The sequence below is a fragment of the Phaethon lepturus genome, unplaced genomic scaffold, assembly GCF_000687285.1.
Source record: "Phaethon lepturus isolate BGI_N335 unplaced genomic scaffold, ASM68728v1 scaffold5331, whole genome shotgun sequence".
NCBI lineage: Eukaryota > Metazoa > Chordata > Aves > Phaethontiformes > Phaethontidae > Phaethon > Phaethon lepturus.
Genome location: NW_010519734.1, coordinates 32,832 through 49,913, shown reverse-complemented (window position 1 = coordinate 49,913; position 17,082 = coordinate 32,832). Strand labels below are relative to the sequence as shown.

General features: G+C 40.4%; 1 protein-coding gene across 1 annotated transcript in view; it reads right to left on the bottom strand.

The window, feature by feature from the left end:
• Nucleotides 1-401: 401 nt before the first annotated feature.
• The window catches only part of LOC104628516 (protein patched homolog 1-like), a 40,158-nt gene continuing 23,477 nt past the window's right edge, over nucleotides 402-17,082 (bottom strand). Inside the window, 8 exon segments of the mRNA XM_010297136.1 lie at nucleotides 402-929; nucleotides 1,999-2,253; nucleotides 3,636-3,735; nucleotides 6,694-6,836; nucleotides 9,403-9,540; nucleotides 11,065-11,339; nucleotides 12,891-13,074; nucleotides 15,140-15,282. Of these exon segments, the coding sequence (XP_010295438.1) occupies nucleotides 402-929; nucleotides 1,999-2,253; nucleotides 3,636-3,735; nucleotides 6,694-6,836; nucleotides 9,403-9,540; nucleotides 11,065-11,339; nucleotides 12,891-13,074; nucleotides 15,140-15,282 (1,766 nt within the window).

The following is a 17,082-nucleotide window of genomic DNA, read 5'->3' as shown; positions in this document are numbered from 1 at the left end:
GTTTTAGAACGTGCCTAATTCAGGGATCATAAGACAGGACCTATCACCAGTAAATGCAGTCGCACAGCTCTGAAGATGTTACACAACATCTCTGCTTCATTTTCCTCATCTGGTAAGCTGGGACTGTACAACACACTTAGCCACTTTGCAAGGCTCTTGGAAGTAGTTCATGTCTGAACCCACTAGAACTTCTCAGTGTTGGCAAGTACTATCTTACCCAACCTGATTTCTAGAGCAAAATATACTATATTCCTGGTCAGCAGATTTAAGATGATCAGGGACCAATAAGTAAACCTACCTGAAGGAAAGGTACCTCAGAGAAATTTTATCTTTCCTCTTTCTTTCGATCACACCGCTGCCTGACACAGGCAAAGCTTTCAGCTACAGGAGTCGGACCTACCTTACTGTGAGCTGTTGCCAGGTATCCTTTCCTCACATTCAACATCTTGCAGTTCTATAACTTCTACTTTAGAATTTCTTCTTTCACACCACACATTAAAAGGCACATGGGGGTCCTCAAATGGCCCATGGTCAGCTTCATGGTATCCCTCGTAGGATGGAAAGCTCCCTCCCCGAGAGCTGTGGCTGTGCACTGCAGGGTGGACAGCAACAGTCACTGAAGCTGAGGCAGTCACAGTAGTTATAGGCTGGCAGTACGCTGGTCCCGTGGCGCCCACGGCGCCGAACGCTGGGCTTCTCATGTTATGAGAACGAGCCCTGTGGCCCAAGCGATCCCTATTGCTAGGTCCTGAATGCCCTTCAGTAGAAATTTCAAAAGCGTCCCTGCGAGGGCGGTAAGGAGGTGGTCGCAGCCCTTCCCTCGCTTCCCGTTTGGGTTGCCTGGCCTGACGCCATGCCTGCTGCGTGCTGGACTCTGGACTCAGTTGTAATCTGGGACTCGACTGATGCCTTGTCTCTGGCTGAACCACCTGAAAAGAGAGATGCGTGGTTATGACTCTGACAAAGCAGGGCAAACAGATACTACACTTGCTTACATTTTATGCTGAGAACAATTATAATAATGTTGTCCTGGCTCTAACTCCACAAAGGTAATGTGCTGGTGTCTGATAATTGTTGATTTTTTCAGATCGTTTTTGTCTGAAGTTAGTAAAACCTGGAAAGCATACCTTCAGAAGAACACAGGATGACAGCTGAAAACATTGCTGTAAGCCTCCTACCTGCCAGTCCATCTTTTCAAAGGGATGGGTGACAAGCACTTGATCTTAACTCGTTCAACAAGCAGAACTGCAGGCCTTTGGAAGAGGCTCTATTCCATGCAGGGCACATACACAGGATGTTAGTAGGGTAGTTTGTATAGATGGTAGGAATCTGTTTTCTGATTTCCGTAAAAAGCGTGAAGTGCAGCGGCCACATCAGTCAATAAACCGTGACCAACTTCAAATGTGGCTGTGCTTGTACCTATTTCTAGGCCTCTGCTGAACAAAACCAGATCCGCATTGCGGCTCAGCATGCAGCATCAGCAGGGGTAGGAGACAGAGCTTTTTCACTTCCCTTTGAAATCACAGTTATGCCAACCCAGTGGCAAGATGCAATAGGCTCAACATTTGGTACAACCCTGAAACTCTTTTCTTCTGGCTCTATTGATCTTTCTCCCCAAAATGTGCTGTCAGAGAGAGGTATATGAGATGGTGATCCACAAGGAGCTATGTGGAAGAGGTCTGGATCTTTTAATCTCTCCCCCTTCTCTCTCTAAAAACAGTTGTTAAACAGACTGAGAGCTCTCTCTTGTGGCTGGTGCCAATATGATATAACAGCAATTACACGTGCCAAAGACCTATGCTTTCATACCATCATTTTACTCCCAACTTAATTCTAAAGAGAATGAGGAAAGACTTCACTCCCTGCTTACAAGTTTTGGCACAAAGCATAATCAGACAGAAATATGAATGAGCTTTCCACACAAAAAAATAGATTTAAGTAAGAAAAACCCCAAACACACTTCTAGCCCTACTGCCAGTCAGTATGCAAGTTACTTACAGTGGATCTTGCAAAGACAGGATTCTCAGTGGCTTCCACTATTACTTGACGGACTGGTGCCCCAGGGCCTTGGGTAGCCTCATACTGATGAAGCTCTTCACTGATGCCAGACACTGTGGTTTGAGAGCTGTACTCTGAATCAGAGGAATCTGACCCATTATTTGTGTGCCCGGGTGGCAATGCAAACCTCACGATGCTAGGGGGTGGCTCAGGAGATGGCGTGGGCAATCTGTTTCGTCCATTGGCTGGAGAAACCTGATAACGACAATGCATTCAGTAACATTCAGTTAGCATTACCCTTTTAATCACTAGTGCTTGACACAAACGCTCCCATACCGCAAGAACCCCAGCACCAGTTTTCTGACAAACATTTATACTGAACAGAAAAAATTAATGAAAGAAAGAGAGACATGATCTCCATCTGTGGATATGTATGTAAACAAGATTACACAGATTCTTCTGGGTATTATTGTCTCAGGAAGTGCATGTATGTGTGTGCTTGCATGCATTTGCACTTATAAAAATAGTATGTGGACTTCCCTCCCCGTTCAGCATGCATTAACAGTGATTTCATATAACTACCTCAAATGTGTATGTATAGTATGGTTCAGGGTCTATCTGCAAAGAGAGATGGATGCACACATAACATAGCAAGGTATCTCGTAATAACATATACACATATATATTGCTTGAGTAAGGGACAGGTCATGTGTACTGTTAGGAATGTAAGAGAGTACACACTGTTGTCAAAACTGTTTTACTAATACTAAAAAAATAAATACTTCTGAAATATTACCAGTGCTGTACACATACCTTGTGTTTTGTTCTTGTACACACACACACACACACACACATGGAGACATGAAGCATAGCACACTGATTCTACTAGTATGTGATGAAGACAGCCCTATGTAATACAGTAATTGTGTTAACTATAGAGCAGGTAATGAATAATCAGCAACCAAATATAAATTTGGTATCTATGAATCCTTTTTTGCTGGACTTGAGCTTTATACTGCAAAGTCATCAACATCTAAGTGAAGCTTTCCACTCATCAAAAATGTTGCTTGAGCCAAGAGCATACCACAAGGAGGGGCAACTGGACAGGGGGGACCTTCTGTCAGACCTGTCATGGTTATCAAGGTGTGGTCTGTGGACCACCACTGGTGTATGTTGGTCCACACAGGCCTTCCTGGTGGTCTGCTCAGTTAAATATTTTGAGAAAAGCAACAGAGAATGTGAGACAGGAAGGAAGAAGGTTATGTGTAAAGAACAAACTGTCTTTTGCAAAATGCTGGGGAAAATCTTTATTTTACAAACCAGTTTGCATGTCACATTATGCTTTTAAAAGCATAAATAATCCTATACTTGTATCAAGTTTGCTGATCGCAGCCTCTAAATCAATACTTATTAAAAAAAATTTTAAAATATACGTAGAAGAATATAAACTAAGTAACAAACAGCACTTTTAATAAAGATTTAAAAAAACATCCTAGAGCAAGACACTTAAAAAAGAAAAAAAAAAAATATCTGTGAGAATTTAAAAAATAAAGAGATTCTAAAAACGTGGGGTGATCTGCAGAGGCAGGGGTGCAGACATAGTATTATTACTTCTGTTCACCATTAATTTTACTGACCTCAGGGTATGGTCCAAAGAATGAAAGAAGAACAGGAAGGAGCACCAATCCATTGAGAACTCCCAGAATGGTTAAGATTGCCAAAACAGCAAAGAAATACCTGAAGTAGAGTTTAAGGTGTTTGGGGGAAAGAATAGCCACAAATATTGTTAGATATAAGGGATTACAAATTACTCCTACATATGTTAAAATAATACCTGTAATAAATTAAATCTAAAAATATTACTAACATTGTACTAAACAATTATATCACTTTCCATATACAGATATAGGGTTTTTTACCTTTTGATTTAGAGAAGCTACATTCCACAACCCCAAGTGTTAGTTGATAAAGGAAAGAAAAAAAATTACATTTGTTAATTTCCCAGAATCTGGAAGCATGTAATGTTATTTATGAATATGTTACACAAACACAAAAATATGGAATGTGCTGTGAATAGCTGAATGGATTGAAAGCACAAATACAATGAAAAGGGGCCCCCATTAGTGAAAACCCAGCAGAAGCAAACAAATGAAGTGAAGGGTGTAGAATTTAAACAATTTAGCCTAGAAGGAAAAGAAGCCCTCTTCTCCCAGCAGCTAATCCACTGTGAAATGCATCTGCATCTTACAGCAGAATCTCTAATTAAATCTCCAGTGTATCAGGTAAGGGTTTTCCCTTGCTGATCATTAATCACAACTTTCCGCCTAGAATCCTGTGAGTTCCAGTTTTACCAAATAGCTCGAATTGCAACCTTTTTAGAACACAGGAACCCGCTTTCTGCAAAGAAAATGCTGCCCATTCTATAGTAAGCTTCAGCATTGTACTGAGTAAGAGCACTCCACAATGGCAGAGCTGCATTGCAGGCTAATCTTTTGTTGAACAATTTAGCATCTCTGAATACTCTTGTTTTGCGTCAGCCAATTCAAACATAAAGGCTGAAGTACTATGGAAGAAGAGGAAAGTGCACAAGTGGTTGTCCTTTCCCACCACTGAGGGCTAAGGTCTGGGATCCTTCATGAATACCAAGGTAAACCTGTCAGTAAAAGGAAAGCCTTGCTAGTTGGTATTCGGCACAGCTGGGGCTCAGATTAAATTTAAGGCTTCGTTGTAACTAATGATTTCAAGGACTCAGTCTTGCTAAATTCCTGGAGAAGAAGGCAAAGGAGAAGAACGGAGGGCAAGTTTGCTACTAATGGGGCTGCTGATTACATTGTCTAGCTGGCAATAAACTTTACTACCTCCCTGTTTCCACATCTGATCAAATGTATTAGACTCATGTAAAATTATAAATATCCTGATATTGTAAACATTTGGGAATTTCTGATCTACATTACCAAAAATCAGCAAGCCAATCTACTCCACTAACATAAACCACCAGAACTTTATACTGGGACAGAGATCAACAAAAGGCATTAAAAACATTTGCGTCTCATCCATCTAACACTAGGATAAACAGGAGGATTACATCTCTGACCACTTGGTGTATACAAAGTCTGTTAATTTAATCTTCCACATTGCTGGACTAATCTACCGCTTTCCGGAAGTTTGTGATCTTCTTTGCCCACTATAACAATGCTCAGGCTCCCACAGTTTATTTTATTTTATTTTTTAAACAAGGCAAACTGAAGTCAGATTGTGCTAGAAAATGAGAAACTGATGGCCAAAAAACATAAAGCAACATAAGTTGAAAAGTTGAAATACTCATTTTATAAACCGAGAGAACATCCAATCCAAATTTGGTGTAAAGGGCTGCTACAATCTTCCATTTGCTATGACACAAAAATACGCTTGCCAAAATCTTATCTGTTAAGTAGGAAAGTAGCACACCAAATGCACCTCTGTAAATTCAGGTTAAATCTATAAGTAACCTATATGTCAAAGTGTTCCAACTTACAGGATCAAATCCTAAAAGAATAATTCTACCTTATTTTTCCAATACCAATAAAGTAAAAAATACTGCCTTTGGAAAAAATGCAAATTTTATTTCAGGACATGCAGTATCTGTATAGTAATAAACCTCACGTAGGTTTCATGAGGACTAACTGCAAACTGCCTGCTTTCTTCAAATCTCCTACATACATAAACAAAAACTCTTGAGGAGATTTAGCAGCCATTCTTTCAGTTCCTGCCTTTCACATTTTACTGTTCTTGTTGTCAAATGGATGTCAGCTAAGTCTAGTCATCTATCTATGTCTACCTAAGCAGTTAAGTCATCTTGCAGAGCATTTTCATTTGGCTCAGTTCTACCTCAGTTCCATTTTAGGGCTTGGGTTATTTTTTTTTCATGCTGTAGTTCGCCACAAAGAACCTGTGTTACTTCTATGATTAGCCATTTTGCAGAGCTCCACAGGTTGTTTGGAATAGAATGGGTTCTGTTTCACTGCACTTCTCAAATTCCCCCCAATGAAAAACTTGCTTTCCTCCCATACTTGACGAATTCACATTCTTAATTAAATTCACAAGAAACAGTCTGCCCGTAGTTCTAAATAGAAGGGCCTTCAGGCTTTGCTTTACAAAATTTTAATATGAAGTTCTGTGTTCCTACTTATGGTTCCCCAGCTCCCAAACAGGGCTTTTTTTCCTCTCCCTGTTATACCTCGCTGTAAACCTCACATAATGATAGAAGGAGAAGGCCCAGAGAGAGTCACTGGCAGCGCAGTTGCAGCACGCTGTAGGTTCACGTGTCCTTTGCACGCAAACTGTTGTGCATGCAAGAAGTCTGGAGGACCTAAAGGATAAGGGTCAAACCCAGCTAATACTGGACAATACTAGATGCTTTGAACTGACTCATACCCAGAATTAGCAAAGTTTGCTAAAGAGGACCATTTTTGTGTTCTTTCATGCTGGGTGTCAGATTTTCCTGGAACAGATTTTAATACCAGCAATGGAAACACTACTACGTCTAGCATGTAACAAGGAGTTAATAAAACAGAGGGAAAGCAGGACCATGACGTAAGCATGCTTGACACACCATGCATAGTAATAAAATGGCAGATACGCTGAAGTGACTAAAAATTAAAAGCATACTTATTTTTTTTTTAAAAAAGAAAGTCAAGACACACACAAATGCTTTACCTGACAATAAAATCAAACTCTGATCCTGCGAGCATTAGCACTCCAAGCAGAGTGGACACGGCCCCATCCAGCACTGGTGCAAACATGTGTTCCAATGCAAGGACAGCCCTATGGTTCCTGTCTCCTATGGCAGTCAAAAATGCCTGTAAAACAATGAAAACAACATTTTATTAGACACATGCATACAACATTCCAATTGCATACAGCCTCTCTGATTGCATGCACAGTTTTTCACCAGTTAATTACTTCAGACTACAGTTTATGAAGTATCTCTATAGCTGGCTAACCTTCAAGAGAAGGCCCAATTCTCAGTCATACCACATAGTTGCTGCTGAAATCACATGACCAGAGTAAGCACTAATTACAGGGTCAGACGATAGAATAATTCTGGAAAAAATGCCTGCTTGCATCAGTAGGCTTGTGTCTCCAGCTCTGCTTATTTCTACCTGCAAAGAAGTCATTTCATCGTGAAAGCACTTCAGGTGTCAAAATTACAGGGCTACTCCTCTCACTCTCCTGGGGCCATGGCTCCCGTGACTTTTTTTAACACTTCTGTTCCACTCAAAATAAATGTTTTTGCAACTTCTACTACTTGAAAGCTAGCAGGCCTACACATATAGAATTGCCTTAGGAATAGTGCTGAACACAGTAAAGCTTGAGCAATAATATGACTAGTGAAATGTCTTTCTCCTTCCAACTCCTTAGTGAACAAGCTGTTATCAAGAACACTCAAATGCTGTTGTTTCATATGAATTTGCCTTCTCTGTGTATGACTTAATTGTTTAAAAAGACAAGAACCCAGCTGATACTCTTCCTGTGATTTATAAGGGCTCTCTCTTCGGCAAATTCTCTACTGCCTACTAAGATATGCTCAAGCGGCTATCTTCCTCTTGGTCGTGGAATTTAAGTGTCTCTTCTCTAGCGGCTTATTTTCACTTATCTGACAAATCTGGGGTGGAATCAGTCAACACATTAAAAAGTCATTTGGTGGGACAAGCAGACCAAAAATGGGTACACGTGGAGTGAGATTCCCAACCCTCACTTCAGTAGGTAGCCAAACCATGTATTATTAATCTTTAGTATTGGATTAAAAGTGGAAAATTAATGTATCCAGGACATTTTACATTCCCATATACATAAATGGATAAAGAATCCCCCTCAGGATAAAGGCAGCTGTCAGTGAGACAACTGACATGAATTGGAGTTACGGGATCTGATCCACAAACATACTAACAAGTTATATAAACATATGTATATATGTGTAATTAAAGGATGCATAATACAAGAGTCTACTATCAATTTGAAATTTATTTGCAGAATTAAAAAAACTGAGGTTACAATTCACGAGTGACAGCAGAGAACTGAGCCACAAGTAGCTTGCGAATCACTCTTCAACAAGTTCAATTAAGTTCTGTATCAACAGTTCCAGCATTGCCCTTTTTATTTACGGAACACTGGTTTGACTGTTTATATGCAGGAAGTTCTGTGAAGGTCAGTACTGCTGCTATCATCAGAGGTCTACTAGGCATTCTTTTATTTAAAGCCTATGTTTGAAAGTTTTTTACTCCAGAGTCAATGTGAAAAAAGATGCAATTTTGTGTTTGCTTGGCATTTTACTTTCAGCCACAGGTGACTTTTACTTTTTATATATATATATCTAAAAGTTCTGTAAATTAGATTAGTTTCTTCCCATTTAGAAACAACTGTTTTGTCCTTTTTTATTCCAGTCACTTCTTTCTTCCTCTTCAACACTTTCTGACACTCCTCGAACTATTTCAAGTCCTAGCAAACAGGTTTACCTCCAAAAGCCTAACTATCCATAGCAGTAAGGGGAAAAACAGATGTCACCACTTCAGAGATACAGTTGCCCCTCTTTAACCTTACCCTACTTCCCCTACAATTTTTCTTAAAATTATTTTTTCTATCCTGCCACTTTACATGCCCCAACTCTGTACATCACAGAATCATCAAGGTTGGAAAAGATCTACAACATGTTCCCAGTATTTACCTATCCCCAGTGTGCTAAGGGGGGATAGGTAAAAGCTGCTAGTTCTCCTCTATAAAGAGGAGACCTGTCACCAGGTCTTCTTAGCAGTCTACCAGCCCTCCTTTTGAGTCTAAAAGGCCTGTTGCATTCCCATCCAACATCACCACCACTTTCCAGCCCCTTGGATCTTGGATTGCTACAGTACTACTATACTAGAGATTACAGTGGACTACAAGCACCTCCTCCCTGAAATTATATTATATTGACCACTCATTCATTCCTACTTTTTGATACAGTAAAGTTCAAATTCATAACTATTCTGATATATCAATTACAATAGCCTGATAGGAAAATTTCTTATGCTGAGTGTGCAAAATGTTGGAAAGATCAGCACTAACACTGTCAAATGTGAATACAGAAAATAGCCTTTTATTCTTTGTCAACAAATAAAGCAAGATGAGTTTTGTATATCTTGAACACCCAAGACTGCCCCTTTGCAAGTACCCTGTCATTTCTATAAATTTTTGCACATTGACTAAGCTAGGTGAGTAGGTGCACCCAGATTTGGACGCTTAACCTTGAAAATGTTTATATAAAACATACTTCTTTCTCCCCTTTCTGCTCCTCCTCATCACATCGGAAGACTATTTTAGATTTGTAATACTAACATTGCCACCATTTTATTTTAAAATATTTTGAAAATGCTTCCTGATTTTACGTACCAATGCAACGTGAACAGTGAATTCCACACCAATGCCAACAGAAGCAATAAGGATGACCACAGGCACTGCACTCAGTTTTATTCCAATTAGACCCATCATGCCAAACAGCTCCACAGTCATCAGAGCCAGCACCACCACCTGGATGATTTCAAACAGTTGTTAGTAACTTCTTAATACTCCACACAAATGAAGAGCAGAATATTTCAAAACAACATGGTCACTGTAACATGTGCTCCTCACAACCATCCTCTATTCCCAAAGACAAGCTGCTTTTCCTTGTTTCATTGTGCTCAGTGGCAATGACTTGCTAAAGAGCCAGTTTAAATTACATTCCTAAGAACCAGTTAACAGACAAAGCATCAGTTTTGTATTGGTTACAATTTACCAGTGATCTGAAAAAAAAAAAATCATACTTCCTTATCACGGATACCGCCCAAAACATATTCTCTTTTTCACCTGTTTCTCGAACAATCCTTCCAGAAAAGGTAAATTTGAACTACCTGTACTGGAATTCTTTTATAAGTGAGGATGACTTTTGAGTAGGTTTAAAGCTCAGAAGAAAGCGAATGCCATAATCAGCTGATGAGTCTCAGGTTACAGAGGTGCTCTGAGCTTTTAAGGTACTTGGAGGGATTGACACAAAGTGAACAGTTAAATCTGAGGGAAAGCTTTTATTTTTCTTTCATCTACCTTGTAAAAAAAATTTGAGGAAAAGGGAGGGGAGGAAATCTGTAGAATCAACTTTAAAAGTTTATAAAGCCAAGCAGGAAAAAAAGATAGACATACTTATAAAAGCAACGGTGGACTCTGAAAATAAATGCCTTTTCCAAGGGAAAAAAGTATGCACTACAATAAATGATTTTATAAGCTAATGAATCAAGAGTAATAACATAAATTGCTTGATTAAGTGCTATGAAAAATATTCTAGACTAAACATTTACCTTTTAACATACTGTCGTATAAACGTACATTACAAAAACTAGTAACTGTTTTACACTTTTCTACTTCTGGCATTTTATAAACCATACGATGGTTTATGGAATTTAAACATAGGAACATCATCATTCAATTTAACTTGAATGTTTATTGAGAGGCTTACAGTGTCTTGCAGAAAGCATGGAGGAGTATTTTCTTCAGTTTATAATTTCATGGCTCTTTCTCCTCAACAGCTCTGTTATACTCCTTTCCACAGTGTGTACTGTACAACCTAACATTTCAGTTTTTCCAGAAAGACTGCATTCAGAAATCAGTGGGAAAATTTACGGGCAAGTTAGCGACAAGCAACTGCCTTGAAAAATAACTACGTCTGATAAAAGTGGAGAAGGAATAAATAACTATAAATAAGTTTAATATTTAATAGAGCTTTTAATTTTTCTCTGTGTCTTTATTTCTCATGTTAGGGTGCATCAGAGCAAGGGCAAAAGTTTATGTACTTTTCTGAGAAACCTTTAAAGCTGCAAAAAAGGTGGCCAAAGGATTAAGGTTATTAAGGTTTGTACCTTTAGCATGAACCCTACCCCCTCAAGTTGAATAAATATATAATGAATGATGCAATATACATACCCCACCAGAGGCCCAGACATAAACAAAACCTTCCCGACTACAGCAAGAGCTATGCTGAAAGGAATTTGACTTCAACAAAGACCCTTATAATAAACTTACAATGATCCCAGCCGTCCAGGGGTTTAGGAGGAAGAGGGCACACACCAGAAACGTGCAAGCCAAAACTACGCTAATGGATAAGAGGAGCCAGTGACGAAGACCAATGTACTGCTCCCAAAACAGAAATGGGTAACCATTTGGGTAGCTGGCGATCCCCAGGCTGGTGTAGTTACTACAGATAGCTCTCACTTTCTCGATAGCCTCCACAAAGTCAGAAGTTTCACGCAATCCATTGAGGTAGAAAGGAAACTGAGCATATTCTATGGGCTCAGCTGCTGGAACTAGGAAAAGGACAGCAGTGTTAAAATGTGTATTTGGAAAGAAGAAGATACACAGAGAACATGATTAACAAAACACTTTGTTGTCCACAGCAAAATGCTTAAAGCTATTAAATCTAAATTTTACTTATTTGGAATGAGTGACATTTTTAAAACTCCCCAATAAATTGAAAGCTGAAGCAGTACAGGAGATTACTATATTTTATCATGCAGTGCAATGGGATGAACACAGTCTACATCAAGTCCCCAGACAATTCCATATAATTTAACAGATATGTTTCAATACATGTATTTAATACTCATCAGTGTTATAGTGGTTTTTACTGAATACCTGGCCAAAAATCCCCAACTGCAATATAAAGTAGATCACATCATCTTGAAACATTTTATCCAAATGTTCTTCTTTTATGCCAGTGCAGTTCCTTTGAAATCAAAGGTCACTTCCCTGAGTAATTGAGATCCACTGACACAAAACTAGAGAAAAATTATGCTCCATCAGGATGGTTAAGATTTCCACTTAATAGTTTGAAAGTCAGGTTCAGAAATCCATGTTCTGCTACTGATGCACATGACTGGGAAAATAACTAATATAAAAGTAATGGTTTACTATGGAAATACTTAACTCTTTATCCTTTAATAAATTGATAAACCAACACTCTCCATATTTCTTTTTGAGCATAATGCTATGTCTACTGTATGACAAAGAAAAAAAAAGCTTCCACAACAAGCATTTTGTTACTGCCGTTGTGTGTTCCAGACCCTGCAGGGTCATTCAGCTGACTTGCTAAACATGATTTGCCCTATTATAATCTCAACTATAAATTTTCATTAAGACAAGACTTGGCTGACTGCCACAAAGCTCTAGGGTTCAGATACACTGAAGCACGGCTAGCTGGTTACCCAATCACATTTCCAAGTGCACCAGTCCTCCCTTATATGCCCTCTCCCCCTCCCCACTGGTGTTCAACTAGCAATTCTCCCAATAAATCGAAAACTGAAGCACAGCAATGTGAACTGGCATTGGTGCTCAGGAAAACAGTGGGTATGGGACTACCCATAAAAAGAAAAGAAAACAGCACAGGATGAGACTGCTCCCCTACCTACATTGCTCTTGTACCGTATCAGTGTTGGCAGTTTAGCATACCAGCTAACTTGATAAAAATCGCTTAGGTATTAAGAATTGGGGATAAACATGATATAATCTCAGTGATGAAATTTCAGAATGACATAGGCAGGAATTTCATGCAATCTCCAGGTTTCTCTCACAGACAGAACTATCAGGTGAGACTACAAAGCAGTGCTTACTGTAAGTTTTTAGAGCTTTAAAATGATACAAAACTCATTTTCCAACATGATAAAACCCTGCAGTGGTGCCCCATTTGCAATAGTGCACAGGTCTCCTAAGACTACAGAGTAACACAATATATTGTCCTGTTCACGCTTCTGAGCCCTGTGCAGCATCAGCCAACTAGAGAGTTACTGGTTCTCGAAGAACGGAGTGGGGGCACTTATATAAGCTGCAAGACATCAAGATGAAATGCTACTTACTTCTCAGCCTTGTTTCTGGCATATAGTCTGCTTTGTCGTGGACCCACTCTGGGCGGTGAGGCCGGATGTTGGCTTGCGAGGCAGCATAGGCCACAGGGTCATTGCTAACCCAGGCTGTCAGGTAGATGTAGAAAGCATTTGGGTTAATGATTCCATCCGCATCCACCAGACGCTGTTTAGTCAACTGCAAAATGGAAAAAATTAGAAGCCTTTCAGAACGAGTTTTGCTTTCGGGGCTCCTGCCGTAAAGCTTTCAACAAATGGCCTGGAGATGCAACACACGTATAGGAGGCAAAAGCAAAGAGTAGGAATCTTCACTTGAAGTGACTTATCAGTAAACCATTGTTTGACAACAACAACAACAAAAAAATCTAAAAAACTACAGTGACAATAGAAAGTAGTTATTTATAAGTTAGTACTCATATAATATTTACAATAACCACTAAATCAGCAGACAGTTCCAGAATAGACTGAACCAATTAAATCCAAATTCTGAAAGCCTGCAGCCAAGAGTGAAAAACAACCAAGTTGGAGAAACATATTTAAAGACAGGGAAAGAAAACCTGGCAAGAGTCCCTATACACGTCTGTGTGCAGTTAACCTCTGTTGTTAACACTGAAGGAAATGCCACCCAGTAAATGGAGGAGAGCTATAAAAATAAAACAACATCTGTATAAATTTTGCTAACACTTGCCTCCTATGACCTATGTATTCAGAAAATGCCCAGCGTCAAGAAAGCAGATGAGTGCCCTGTGTTATTTGGGTCACTGCGGGCAAATGTATCTGTGGGGTAAACAGCAGTGGTACACTTCTAGGGTTCTGCCGCCAAATCCTGCACAGCTAGAGCTCTGTCAGAGGACTCTGTGGGTGAAAAGTATTACTGGGGGTTTTTGTTTTGTTTATTTAAAAATCTGGCTCGGCTCCAGTTTCAGGTCTTTTTAATGAAATGAAAAACAACAGTGACAGCAGTTTAAAAAAAAAAGCTGGATTCCAAGGATCTGGATTCAATTAGTCCACAGGATATGCAACAACTGTATGTCTTCAAGCTGTCTCTGGAACTGCAGAGTACAGCGCTCAGCCCCTGTGGGTGCACCGCACTTCTCTCCCTCCCAGGCACAGGAAATTATATCAGCAGCTGCAGTCCAATCGCATTTGTTCCACAGCGTACCTGGTACACTCTGCTAAACAAAATCTCACTGAAGGTTTTCTCTTCAACTCCCTTTCTTTGCTTAATTCATAGCTGAAGCTTCATTCAGACCTGACAGCATGTTGCGTGTTGCTATACAGCAGTGTGTTTTACACACCACAGTAACTTTGAACAATGTACTCTGTAAATCTGTCACCTTTAATGCCAGGAAAAAAAGAAAGACAATAAGCAGATCTGCCAAGAAGCTCATTAGAAAGACTATTTTTCTGCCTGAAAGCACAGCGAGTCAATGATGACTCTAGGAGAGGAGCAGTTAGGTTACTGCCGAATTTCTTCTTAGAGGTTTGAAATCTAATTTTAGTGTAAGGAGTCAAACCTATTGAGTTTCCATGTACCAACGGCTAACGCAAATGCTGTCATAAGCTGTGATAACCTTGCAAAAGAACCTCAGACATGTTTTACTTAGGCAGCTCAAACAACTGCCATTCTTCATTCTACAACAATATAGCTGTATTTAGTAATGATGGCATAAGAGTTTGATACAGCATGTAACTATTTCAGTCCCCTTCCACTATCATTCATCAACATCTTTTTTTAAATGTTAGATTTTGCATAAATCGGTAGGAGCTAACCAAATAATTGCAGATGCTAGATTCAAAGCCAGAGCAGAAAGCTGAGCAAAGGACAACCCTGAAAGGCAATCTGATTCAAACCAGAAATAATGCCACTTGGGGCAACAAGGCTAATGTTCGCTCTGTCTAGCATAGGACCAGACTCCATCTACTTATGGATGCATTTTTCACAACGATTTCCATGGAAACTGAGTGTGCCTGACACAAGAGCATTACCAAACACAAGCCAACCAGTAATAATCAAGGACAGGCATTTCCAGTGTGAATTCTGAACACTTTGCAATACAGGCCAGACTGCAGCTACCAAGTGGCTTCAGCAAAGTCAATGAGGCCATGCAGTAAGGTGTAACTCAGGCATCCAATTCATCAAGGTGGAAAAAAGAAACTACAACATGGTCTTTGCATCTCCCCCCACTCCTGATGATTTGTGTATTCCTGTATAAAAAAAAGTATGGACTCTGATACAGTACCTGGCTGATGTCAATAGGCTTTGCTCGGTTGCCTGTTTGTACCAAGAGTTTGTAAGCCAAAACAGCATCATCAGATCCATTTTTATAATTGTTGTAAGTGATCCTCCCAGTTTCCCAGTCGCTGTCAAATGCATCCTGAAGTCCTGAAGAGTTAAGGGGGGGCAAGGGGAAGACAGAACAAGCAGGTAAGCAATCACTCTTAGAAACAAATTTCAGTAGGAAAAAAGTATAATGACTCTTTTTCATAGCTGAATTAGGAAGAAAATTGTCCACTTGGTGCCTCCTAAATCTGGGGCTCCTGACCCACTGTCAGTGTATGGGAAGGTAAAAGTACCAGCTGCAAGTCCAATATTTTGCCCAAAGAAAGGCAGGGGAAGCAAGAAAGTGCAAGGGAGAAGCCTCAAAGAGTCTTCACATATTTTGCAGATCAGCAAAGCTGAGCTAGCAAGCTGCAGATGCAATGTGCACTAGTGTAAACCAGCTTCCTCTCAAAGCAAAGAGGAGGTCTTGGACTGGATTAGGATCCTCTGGTCCTGTGTCCTTCTTGCAACCTAGTGCTCTGCCTGGAGAAGCAGATGGTGAAGAATTAGGCTTGTCTAGAATAAAAAGAGGTTTTCCTCATGAACCACAATTCCAGAATCATCACACTTAAAACTCCATAAGCATATTTCCATTTATCACCTCTTTCATACACACCCTCCTCAAAACAAAGCTGAAGTCTTGCCCTGACCTGGACAATGCCAGAACAGAAAAGGGCCAAGTTCAGCCCTGATCCACCACCTACCGTGGACTTAAAACCAGAGGAGGCATTTAGTCTATTATCTAGAAGGGAAACACTCTCCATACTTCCCTCTGCCTCACCAAAACCCTGGCTGCATACACTGAGCCACAGAGCACGACACACACCACTCTCATTAACTGTTTTGGGCTACTGCAGAGCACGAGGCAATACCTTCTACGATATAACCAGAAATTCTACTACAAGGGGGAAAAAAAACCCCACACACAAACTTTCAACTTCAAACAGCAACTCAGCTGCTCCTCGAGCACAGCGTGAGCGAACACGATTTTGTCAATTTGTTCCATCTGTTCAACTTGTGCAGCTAATACAAGTCGTGGGATCTGCTGCCAGCACATGTAAAGATCACAGCCAACACCTATTCACTCTCAACTGTTATTTTCCTCCTTGCCACCCTTCAAGGGGGAGGGAATACCTCACAGCACAAATTTGGATCAGATTTAGTACAGGAAGCCACAGCCCAGTACAAGGAGGCTCTGTGCAAGCAGATGACAAACCGCATGTCCAGGGAAAGGAAGGAAAAGGCTGGGGGAGTGGCGGTGGAGGAAATCACTGACCCACCTCGCAGCTGTGCTGAGGAGCCGTAATGAAAACCGTTATTACAGATCAGATGGGTTAGCTATAGCTGGATGGAGATAAGAGTGCTGGAAGAGAAAGCACACCCGGACGCCACCGCCTCTGTGCCCAAGTACCTGTTCCCATTTACAAACTCATCCCCTCTCCCTTAGAAAACTGCCTCCCATGTTATCCTGCCAAATTGTACCCACTGAAGCCAGCAGGCTGAGAACCAAGCGATGAAAGAAGCCCTGCCAGATCTCTGCACACACCCCTCCAGCATCTGCCCAGGAGGAAAACAATATGCCATCAGGTTTTCTGGCATCACCAAAGGACTTCGAGGTGCTCTTTAAAAAAGTGTTGTTTGCTGGTGCCCTTGGAGAGGGGAGAACATTGCTTAGGACATGAGAAAATACCGATCCATCTCTCCTCTGCCAAGTTCAGCTCCGTGTCGGTCTCTCAGAAAGCGGCCAGGTGAGAGCATTTGTGCTATCATACCAGTCATGTGAAAGATGACTTTGAAACATTAAGAGGAGACAGTCAAAAAAGCACGAGACCAGAGGTCTCCATCAGCTTAACTTACGAGTAA